Source organism: Octodon degus, unplaced genomic scaffold (assembly GCF_000260255.1).
Source record: "Octodon degus isolate 3935 unplaced genomic scaffold, OctDeg1.0 scaffold00016, whole genome shotgun sequence".
Classification (NCBI taxonomy): domain Eukaryota; kingdom Metazoa; phylum Chordata; class Mammalia; order Rodentia; family Octodontidae; genus Octodon; species Octodon degus.
In genome coordinates this window covers 8,547,526-8,559,768 of record NW_004524592.1, presented here as the reverse complement: position 1 = coordinate 8,559,768, position 12,243 = coordinate 8,547,526, and the positions used below count along the sequence as shown (strand labels likewise).

Here is a 12,243-nt window from a genome sequence, read left to right as displayed (position 1 = left end):
CCACCAGGGGGCGGGGCTGGCTGGCATGTGGTGCTGGGGGATTGAACCGTGGTCCCTTTGCTTTGCTAAGCTTGTTCTAAGTAGGTGCTTTAGACTACTGAGCCATCTCACCAGCCCCTGATGTTTTTAATTCTTTTAGGAAGATACCAAAAAAGGGAATAGCTGGATCAAATGGGACCTCTAATCCAAGTTTCAGTGTATTGTTTAGATTGGTCTTGGACCATTATCTAGCCCACAGTGTCCTGGAGCTCATGAAAATCGTCCTGCCTCAGCCTCCTCAGTGCTGGGATTACAGGTGCATGACACCAGTTCTGGCTGTGTCTTTGTTTTTAAAAATAACATTTTGTGATAGTTACAAATTCACATGCAATTGTAAGAAATAATGTAAGGAGAAGCCATAATCCTTTTGTTAGTTCCTCCAAATGGTAACATCTTATCAAACTATTAAGAAAACATGACAACTGGGATGCAGTCCAGACAGAAAATATTCTTCCCCAAAGGACACCCCTGGCTCTCCCTCATCACCACATCCTCTTCCTTTCCTCTCTCACTTTTTCCTTGAGAAAGCCTCATCTGTTTTCCTTATATCTTCTTATCCATTGTGTCTTCCATTATATGTTCTTTCCCATTCCACCTTTTTCTATCAGCCTGCTAGAAGTTAATTTCATTGGTTGTTTAAAAGACCATCTCTATTTCACTGACTGTCCTGTTTTTGTCTTAATTTTATTGGCTCCTGCTCATATCGTTATTACCTCCTTCTCTACATGCTTCGGTTTTTGTTTTGCTCCTTTTCTAAGTTTTTGAGATAGGAACGTCTTAATTTATGAGACTTTTCTTTTATAATGAATGTTTGTCTTAATGCTGCATGAGCTGTATCCCCACCAATTTTTGATATATGGTATTTTATTTGTTTCCATGTACTTTTAATTTCTTTTGCTAGTTCCTTTTAAATTCATAGATTATTTAGAAATATGCTTAATTTTCAAGTGTTTGCAGCTTTTCCCATTAACTTTTTATTACTGATTTCTAGTTTGACTCCCAGGTGGTCTGAGCATGTACTCTGTATGATTGCAATCCTTTAAAAGTTGGTAAGATTTGATTTGTGGCTTAGGGTAAGAATTACCTTGTTATACACTGTGTAAGTACTAAGAAAAATGTATATTTTACATTATTGTGTGAAGCATTCTGTAAACACTTGCTAGATTCTGTTGATTGTTGATGTCATTGATTTTTCTATGTCCTTGTTGATTATCTGTCTTGTTATATCAATTGTTGAGAGGAGGCTATGGAAGTTTTAAACTGTTATGGATTTGTGTTTCTTCTTTTTTGTTGCACACATCTTGCAGCTCTTTTTCTTGATGCATATAGACTTAGAATAACTACATTATCTTGGTGAAGTGACCCTTTTATCATTCTACTATGATGACTATTTCAATCTGCAGTAATTTTGTTTCCTCTGAAGTTTACCTTATCCAGTATTAACATAACTGGTGAAATGGTGGTGATATCTTGTGTCTTAGTCACTGTGTCATTGCTGTGAAAAAATATCTAACACCCATACATAAAGGGAGAGATATTATGGCCCACAGTTTTTGTCTGTTCTTGGCTGGATCCAAGGCAGGAACAGGATGGCAGATGGAGGAAAAAGATACTTAACCCATGGCAATCAGCAAGCATAGAGAGAAGGTGAAATGGGGGAGAACACAAACATAACCCTTTAACGACTCATCCTTTTCAGGGGACCTTTTAGACCTAACCCACAAAATCCATCCTTGATCCCAAAGGTTCTTGTCCACCTCATTATGCAATATGCATTTAGTCCATATATAACCAAATTCTTAACAGTTTCAGATGAAAAACCTAAGTTCAGATTCTCTTCTAAGACTCAAGGCAAACTCTTAGCTGTGAGCTCCTGTAAAAATTGAAAAGAAAGCTAAACACTTTTAACATATAGTAACATTGGGTAAATATTCCTGTTCCAAAAGGGAGGAACATGAAGCTAGAAAGAAATGGGACAAAAGCAAGATCAAACACCTACAGGGCAAACATGAGGTCTTGTAGTTCCATGACCAGCACCCAGGGCAAGTTGTGGTAAGTTATGCACTCTAAACGAGTTGGACAACCCCATTCTGAAGGTATTGCTGGGTGTAGTCCACATAGGCTTTCTCCTAGGGTGACTTCATTCACTGCTGTGACTTTCTTTATCAGATACGTTCTTGGCATGTCTGTGTTGGAGTCTCCACTGAACTTTTGTCTTCCTTCCCCCAGCTTCACACACTGCCCTTTCTGGGGCACTGCCTGGCCTCCTAAGGCTTCTTCTGAAATAGGTACAGAAGCTTCAATTACCCAATAACTCTTGCATACTATATGCCTGAAAAACTGGAATCATGTGCACATCTACAAGATCTGCTAACTTGAACCATAGTGAGGCTACCTTGCATCATGGCTGCAGAAGCCTCTGAGTTCCTGGATGGCTAAGCATTGTGAAATAAATCCCAGTGGACCAATTTTCTAAATGCTTCTTCTTACTTATTTCGTACAGGGTCTTGCTACACAGCTCATACTCATAATGATCCTCCTGTCGCAGCCTCCCCAGTGCTGGAATTACAGGCTTGCACAACCATGTCTGGATTTGGCAGCTGGCATTGCACATCTGGGGTTCCAGGACCAGTACAGTATGTGGTACCATTGATTAAACCCAGGTCCTTGTGCTAGCCAGGCAGGCACTTAGGCCACTGAGCTATGTCCCTGGCCTAGATGTCCCTTCTTTAACAGGGGCTCAGTGACTTTCTCCTGAAATAAAAACTATATACTTTTCTACTTTTGAATCAGTCTTTCTGATTCCTGAGATGCCTTTAAGGCATACATTCTTATTATTCTGATGAAAAGTACTTGGCTTTTGTTTAATGTTAATCTTTTCAGCACCACTGCTGTTCTTTGCCTGAAATTTTTAGGCACTTTTTTTTTTTATGAAGCTGAAAAATTTTCAGATAATCTCAGCTTTGCCTTTTGCTCCTGATTCTCACTGTGAATGTGACTAAAAGTAGCCAGAAGTACTCATGCCACAGCTTGTTCATTGGGCTGCTTTGAGATTTCTATAGCAAGATTCATTACTCCACTGCCTGTTATTTCAGTCTCCCATAAAGTCTCAGGATATGGGAAAATGTAGACAAATTTTCAGCCACAGCCAGAATGGCATCTAATCTAATTCCCAGTGGTGTCCTTGTTCCCAACTGAAACCTCCTGAGTTTGCTCTTTACTGTCTGAATTTCTCTCAGGATTCTGATCTTCTGAGGTCCAACCAGATCTCCTACTGAGCTTTCTAGGTCTTCTCTATCCTGCATCTTCAAAACATTCCATGCTGTTCCTATGAACCAGTTCCAGAGGCTTCTGAACCGATAATCAGATATTGTAGTGTTAATCCATTTCTCTGGTACTACTATATGTCTTGGTCACTATTTTTTTTATTGCTGACACAAAATACCAAACACTCACAACTTAACGCATGAGTAGTTTATTTTGGTAACCGTTTTAGTTCCAGCTTCACTGGTTCCAAGGCAGGAAGAAGAGAGCAGAGGGGTATGGCAGGGGAAAAGTTGCTAAATTCATATAGAAAGCAAAGAGCAGGGAGGAACCAGGAACAAACACATGACTTTCCAGATTGTGCCTTCAGTGACTCATTCTTTATTTCCACCTCATTCCTTCAGAACTTGAGACTTTTAGGGTATAGTTTAGATTTAATCCATAATAACTTGCTGCTCAGTGGAGACAGAAGTGTAGGCTTCCCAGTCAGCGACCACTGGTGACCATGGTGGGTTGCTCCATGGTATTGAGAAGTAGAGGTACCATTGTGATTCCAGTGTGGTCTCTGCTGACCCTACATTGGGAATTTGTCACTGCTAGGGTGACTTCCCCTAGATGTTTTCTGACACTGTCCTAGCAGACAAGTAGATGACATCTTGTTTCTGCCAGGTGACAATGAAAGTCTAAGCTCCTCAAATGGTATCTACTGGTGTGTGTGTGTGTGTGTGTGTGTGTGTGTGTGTGTGTGTGTGTGTGTGTTGTGGCGGGGGTTGGGCACTTAGGAGCCTTGTTAGGTAACTGTGGGTGGATGTCCTGGTTTTCTACTTGTTTTGAACCATCCTGGGAGATGCTATGGATACTTTTCTCAGCCTTGCTGGGGTGGATATCTAGGTTCCCTACTTGGCCTTCTCTAGTGTGGCTGTGTGTAGGAGCACTTTTTTTTTCCTATAGCTTTTGGCTTGTGTTAATATCTAAAAGTTTTTGTCTTGTCAGGTACTTTAACTCTCTTGATGATGTATGAGCCAGAAAGAAAACCCGTTTTATTTTCTCCAGGATCTAATGTTCCTAATCTATTCTGGTTTATTTTCTCCTCATTTCAAGAAACTTCTTAATGCTCATGTTATGTACAATATAATATCAAGGCTTTTAGTTATACTTGCTAGGGATAGGAGAAATTTTTGTCTACTCCAGTCCAAGGATGCTTCTTTTTTTTTTGAAACATACCTAATTTATGGATTTATGTTAACCTAAAAGTAGAATAAATCTAAATATTGTAATTATGAGGATTTTCATATTCTGGTGTCACAAGTAGTATCTATAATGATAACTTTAGGAACTTCCAATAAAATATGACCAATTGGAGTTTCTTTTAAACATGAGATCTATGATACTGGAATTCAACATTCTATTCTTTTCTACATTCTATTTTAAATCATAAATAATCTTGTGCCCAGGATGTATTACTAACATATGTTTTTCAAAATGTGATGTTTTGTTTTAGATACAGTTGTTGCTTTTGGAGATAGTAAAACTGTTCTTTGGTTTATTTATTTATTTGCTTATTTATTTTTGTATTTAGAACAGGAGGTATAGGGTGTACAGGGTCTCACTGTGTAGATCGGACTGTTTACAGCTGATAAAACAGTAGATTTACTGTATACAGCCTCCCAAGAGCTGGGATTACAAGGAGCGAGTCACCATGCCCAGTCTCAATGTCTCAGTGCGCCCCAGAGGTGGGGCTAGCACCACAGGCCAGAGGATTGAACCCCCAGCCCCTGTGTCTGCTTGCAGGTGCTTTAATCTGCTGAGCTATTTGACCTGCCCTGGTCTTTGGTTTAAAGAACGCTATCATTTTAGTGTCATTCTGCAGTAAGGAACACTTGTATCTAACAAAGGAAGAAGAGACTGGTGTGATAGACGTTAAACACATTTGTTCTTTCACTGCAAATGACTAAAGGACTACAAATGAGTTTAGCAGGTCATGAATTAGTACATTCTAATCAAACTTATTCCTGGATAAACTCTTCACATTTTTAAGGACAAAATATCTTTTTCTTAAAAATTAAAAAAAATCACTTTATTTATTTATTTATTTATTTATTTATTTATTTATTTGGTACAGGGTCTTGCTACACAGTTCAGACTTATAGTGATCCTTCTGTCTTAGCTGGGATTACAGGCATGCCCTGCCATGCCCGACATGGCATGTAGTACTGGGGTTTGAACCCAGGTCCTCACGTTTGCTTATACCATTGAGCTATCTCCCCAGTCCAAGGACAAAATATCCTTGGAAAGTATACCATGCTTTGGTTTTGGAATAGTTTATCCCAATTAAAAGGCTATGTCTTCCAAGAAAAAAATGAGTATTTCTAAGTAAAAGTTGTGCACGGATGATTTGAAATGTTCACATTTGATTACTAAGTCAAATTTGTCTGAGTGAATTTATAGTTCTGCAGCTTGCTTAGAATTTACCCAGTGTATTCTAAGATTAAAGTAAAAGAATATTTAATGGAAAAAACAGGACAAAAAAACCCCCTCACAAAACAAAACAAAGTAAAACTGTAAAACAAAACAAAACAAAGAAACAAACACTGAATGATGCTTCATTGAGTGTTACCTTGAGAATGTCCTGGAGGGGCCTTTTTTTGGTCCTGCCTCAATAGATGAATCATTTGTTTCCTTCTCATTCTCTCTTTTTGTTATGTGGAATTTTATGGCCCACTTTCAGTGTAGCAATTTAGATCTCAGTTGCAGTATCCTGATAGCTAAGAATCCTGTTCTGTATTTCAGCTTCCCAAATTAGGTTTTCTTTTTTTCCCCTAAAAACCATTAATGTAAATGACAACATTGAGCTATGAATCCAATCCACCAATCACCAAAACTATGTGCCTGACTATTCATTGAGCTTTATTTTGTCATATAATCAGATTAGAAAATAACATATGAAACTTTTAGAAATTTCATGAGTTTTTTTTGACAACTTGTTTCTAATACTGAGAAGGTCCTAGAGCCTGTGTTTGTACCTCATACACACTGCAGCTCTCCTGTCAGTCCACTCACTGCTGTGCATCAGCAGCCACACGCACACTGCTCCCACTCTCCCGTCCACTAGCATCATTGCTTCCTGGGCAAGTGTGTGTTCAGATCCCTGATGCAGACTGCGGGCTTCTCCTGTCATGCTGTACTTCATCCCGGTCAAGGCACCAAGAGTGAGCTTGAGTTACACAGCGTCCTTCGTCTCTGGACCTAAACAGGTTCATTCCAGACACTTTATAAACAGCTCCCATGGTTGCAACAGGTCAGTTTCCTGTAACAAATCATTTCTTCTACTCCGTGTGTATCTATCTCATTTGCTGAAACATATGCTGACATCTCAGTAGTTATTCTCTGGTGCCATCTTGACTGCTAGAATGATCTTCAGCATTATCCCAAATTTTCAAATATTATGATTCTCACTCATTAAAATAAATGAAAGAATTACCAGATTGCTATTAAATATAAGGTTAACTAGTTCTGTCATCAAAAACAAATTCTGATGTACTGGATCTGGTGTAGAGAATCTCCATTTTCCATAGGCAACAGATTTGGTACCACACTTGTTAAAAAGTTTTATTCATTTTAATGAAAAAAGAGATAAAATAGCAATGAAACAGTTTCAAAACAGGTTAGTAGGACAATTACAGGAATTAATATATTGCATATTGTTATCTTCATAGTAGTTATTTATAGGACAAGATGCAGACATGATATCTGTCTAAAGAATATTAGTACAAACCTTTCTTCTCTTTGAACTAAGGGAAAGTAGCCATATATTTATCCTATCTTGTACACACACACACACACACACACACACACACATTTTCACTAAAAAACAGTACTTTATTTATATTTTATTTTTTGTTTTGTTTTGTCAGAGATGGATGTCCCATTGCTGTTAGAGAAGCTGTATTTGGCGAAGTATTTAAAGGGTCTTTTCATACTTGATGCCAATCCAAAGATTGTAGGTACTTGAATTTCGCAAAATAACCCAACATAGTCCAATAGTCCATAATAGTAGTGAGTTATCAGCACAGCTGGCAATTGTCTAAAGTTGCTGACTTGAGCCTTTTACAACTCGGTGTATTAATATAGCTTTACTTTTTATACCTTGTGGTTACATTTTTCTGCCGGATGGTTAAGATCAAGTTAAAGCAAGTTAACTTAGAAGTTATATATAATTTTTATATAACTAAAAATGTAACTTTTGCTATCTGATAAGGTCAGTCAAATCCCCTCAGGATTTACCCTGGAACCGTGTAATACACCTTGTGGATCTTTTGTCACTGTCAGCCATCTGGATGAGTCAGGGCCATTGCTTGACTAATCTGTTCTTTGTGAAAGCCTGAGAGAATTTTTTCTCTCTATCAGTACCTCATTTTGAGCAAACACACACCAGTGAACGTTATGTCACATTTTGGGATACATTTTATTGAAATTAAAATTTTTGAATAACAGAATTTTTTTTTTTCATCGCTAGTCATGTTAAAACCAAATCTAGGTGACTTTATCCAGTAAGCATTGACTATTGATTATTGATTACTTGTTATATGTTAGAAATGTGTTCCACAGTGGGACTGGGTATTAAGTTATCTAGTGAAAGGACAAAGTAGTGTGTATGCTGGAGTCTTATTAAATGCTATTAGATTTCTTTGTGATCTAATTATTAGTGAAATTTCTGACAATGTTTTTTATTTATGTATTTATTTATTTATGTGTGTGTGTGTGTGTGTGTGTCCAGCTCAGCCCACCAGGGGGTGGGGCTGGCTGGCATGTGGTGCTGGGGGATTGAACCGTGGCCCATGTGCTTTGCTAAGCTTGTTCTAAGTAGGTGCTTTAGACCACTGAGCCATCTCACCAGCCCCTCTGACAATGTTTTAAGAAACTTTCTGAATTTTGAAAGCAGGTTCAAGTATGAAGGAAAGTTCAAATTGACGAGATAGGGTGATTCTGCAGTTGCCATCCTGGGCATCCAAAAATGTACTACATAAAAATATTTAAAAATGAAAGGCTAATATCAAATTATTTTTCATATAAAACTTTAAAAAACAATGATTAAATAGATAATGGGCATGTTGGTATATGCCTTACCATTATAGAGTCTCTTACTAAGGCAAAACGGCAGTTAGAGACCATGTTGATTAACCTATTTATTTTATAAATGTCAAAACAAAGCCCAAAATGTTGGATATTTTCCCCAGGTTTCACTGGTAATATTTTAGCATAGCTAAATTTAGTCTTCTAATCTGTTTCTGCTTTAATGTCCCATAGTAAAATATTGGGTCTTCTTTTTAGCACTCTATGAAATTTTCATGGTATATTATTTTGAATTATATCATCTTTAATATAATTCCTTAACTATCCTCATATTGTCTTCACATTTTCTGGCATTAAAATTTTTATCTTTAAGCCTAATCAGGTAAAAGTAAGATTTTCCGCTCATGGATTTGAGATTTTTTTCTGATAGGGGACTGTTCCAGATGGCTCCATATTAAAATGCAGTATCAATAGTACTAGAAAATAAAAATAATTTAATTTTTAAGATTGATGATACAAATAAGTTTGTATCATGAGGTTTTTAAGAAAGTGGATGGAAATATTTGCATTTTCTTCTTTTTTGCAGCTGGATTCTGATGGCGTCATTACTATAGAGGAGCAGATTATCCTTCTTAAGAAAGCTAAAGTGCAGTGCGAACAGAACATCACAGCCCAGCACCAGGAGGGAGGCAAGTGTGGTTGGAAAGCTGTTTCCTTTGTGCTTTTTCGCCCCAGTCTTTACTAGAACAGAGCTTTCCTCCTTATTCGTTGTTTGACAGATCCTCATCAGTTATTCTCCATTTTCATGTCGAAGGCCTTTTTCTTTTCTCTATCCTACTTGCTCTTTCCTCCTATTTGGAAGATATGACTTGCTCAGTTAGTGAGTTTGGAAATAGTAATGGGCATGTGCATGTCAGACCTACCTTGGGGATCTGTCTGTGGGATCATGTATACAGTTTTGTCCTCTGTCATGCAATGAACTTGGATGTGGAGGCCCTGTCCCTGTGGGGATTGACTGTGGTTATAGGTGGTAAACTCAGTTCAGAGTAGTAAGTAAGCAAACTCACTAATGTGCAACTAAGCCATGTTCTACAGAAAAAGTTTTGCTATTAAATTGATAATTACATTTCCATTTATCTGACTATGCAATCTGTAAATTATTTCTGAATTCAAGTGGGAAGTGGAATTGTTCACGGAGCTCCTTGAATTTCCAACAAACTAAATGAAGCACCAAGTGTCCTTAAAGTTAAGCTCCTATAATAAAATATGCATTTTATATATTCTTCATAGTGATTTTCTAATATTAAACCATGTTGGTGATTGATTTTTATGATCTGAGAATGTGCTTTGTATGCTATTGATTTAAAAAAATATTTAAGGTTAAGAAGGTAGCTCAGTGCTAGAGCTCTTGTTTATCATATACAAGGTCCTAGGTTTAAAATCTACCCACCCCAAAAACATGTTGAAATTTACTGTAGCTAATTTTTTTTACTGTAGTTAATTTTGACAAATGTTTTGTGTTCTACTTGCAGGAATATGTATTTTCTTGTTTTGAGTATCTTGTTTTAAACAGTCCTCTAAATTAAGGTTACTAGTTTGTGGTTTGTATGTTCTGTATTCATAAGGAATTTAATATGTTTGATCAATTCTTTCCTGTAATATCTATCTTAAAATATAATCCTGTAAGGATGAGTTTTGCACTGAAAAAATCATTGTAGGTGCCAGCGTCCGCCGCGCCGAGGTGCGTGGGGTGGCACTCGACGTCTACCTGTTGGAGACGCCTGGCTCTCCCTCCATTTAGGCTGATGGCTCAAGGCGCTTGGCTCGACGAGATCTCCAGGTTATATGAGGAACCCACTCAGTGCTGGGTTTTTGCCTTTTGTTATTTTTGTGACCTTTCGCGCCAACCCTAGGAGGGGTTGCTTTTTAAGTCAAGACCTCTTTACAAGTTCCTAAGTACTCGGATGTCCCGAAGGGTGAACATGTTTCTCTGACAGCTCTTGGGGACTCCAGTATAGAGTTTCTGACTTTGTTAAGGTAGGGCGGTGGGCTGGTTGAAAAAACAAATGCTTTGGGATCCTGTTTTCCTTCTCACTTCAAATATGTTTACTGAAGACTGGGTGTGAGGGTGCACGCCTATAATCCCAGCTCTTGGGAGGCTGTAAACAGGTGGGTCACTATGAGTTAGAACTAGTAGTGAGACCCTGAACACCCTGTAGACCCTTCCTTAAAAATAAAAATAAAGAAGTTTACTGAAAAAAAAGAAAAAAATCATTGTATTTTTACTTCATATTTTTTATCAGTACATGTTAGCAGTAAATAATGATTACATTCATTGTGAGGAGTTGGTAGCATAGAAAATATATCTTAATTATGTTTGTGTCCCTTTATCCTCCTTTCTCTACTAGTTGTATTTTCCCTATACTTTCCCATCCCCCTCCTTCCATCTCTTTTTTCCTGTTATTTTTTATTTTGATTTTAATTTCTATTTTGAGTTTCTCATGTAAGAGAAACTGCAATATTTAAGCTTGTGTGTCTGATTTATTTCACTTAACATTATGGTCTTAGAGTCATCCATTTTACTATAAATGATTCATCTAACCTTCCTTATGACAGAATATTGTATATTGTGTGTAAATACCACATTTTCTTTATTTGTTCATCTGTTGATAGACATACAGACTGCTTCTAAGATATAGCTGCTGTGAATTGTGTTCCTACAGACATGGGCATGCCTGCATCATGGTAGCATGATGATTTTCACTCTTTTGGGAAGACAGCTACAAGGGGAATACCTGGTCAAATGGAATTTCTAGTTTTGGTGTTTTGAGGACTCTCCATACTGATTTCCTATAGTTCCACAATTGGCTGCGGGTGGTCAGCTGCAGGTGATGAGAGTCAGCAGAGATCCCTTTATTGCAGATATTTTGAAACTATGTTATAAGGTATATACTAACTTAGAAATGTTATATTTTCTGTTTAATCAGCCTTTTGCTAATATCAAGTGGTCTTCTTTATCCCTAGGAGTGTTTTAAGTATCAAAATATGTATAGTTAAGCTGCTATATTAAAAAGCATTAATAACATTAGTTTACTTCTTTCATGGTATTTGCCAGGGATAAGTTTTCTAATCCTTCAAAATGTTTCAATTATAATAAAATACATATAAACCAAATTTACCATATTAACCATTTTAAATGTACTATTCTGTAATTTTTTTTGATACCAGGGATTGAATTTAGGACCTTGTGCTTTCTAGGCAGGTGCTTATGCACTGAATTTTTCTCCCCAGCCCCTGTAATGTTAAGTATATTCATATTATTGTTCAGTGTCAAGAAATTTTTCATCTTGCACAATTAGCATTCTATAGAGCTCACTAAACAGCTGCTCCTTGTATCTGCCCATCTTTTCATTAAACTTTTCATATGCAGTCATACCTTGTTTCACAAACTTAATTCATTCCACAATTATGGAAAAGATGACTACATTCACGTTCCTGGAGGAAAGATGGTGGAGGGTGTGTTTATCACCTCATGCAGAGTTCACAAACAAAAACAAAATTTTGTCAAATGCCTCTGTTTGCAAATCAAACTGTTCACAAATAAAAGTGTTCGTGAACAGAGGTACCACTGTTTAGCTTTTTGAAGTATCATTTGAAAGCTGGACATGTGGGCTTATTGTCATTCATTCTGATAATTTCTTTCTATTAAATGAAGAGCAAGTCCAGTCCAATTATATAAGTTGTGATTATGCATATGACATATGTATTAGCCTCTCTCTCTCTTTGTCTCTCTCTGTCTCTCTGTCTCTGTCTCTGTCTCTGTCTTTGTCTCTCCTCTCCTCTCCTCTCCTCTCCTCTCCTCTCCTC

The 12,243-nt window shown here is 37.3% G+C and overlaps 1 protein-coding gene across 1 annotated transcript in view; it reads left to right on the top strand.

Annotated features, from left to right (window-relative positions):
* Pth2r (parathyroid hormone 2 receptor) overlaps positions 1-12,243 on the top strand; it is a 182,439-nt gene that overhangs the window by 45,485 nt on the left and 124,711 nt on the right. Inside the window, exon 4 of the mRNA XM_004626717.1 lies at positions 8,963-9,069. Coding sequence (XP_004626774.1) covers positions 8,963-9,069 — 107 coding nt within the window. The remainder of the gene's footprint in view (positions 1-8,962; positions 9,070-12,243) is intronic.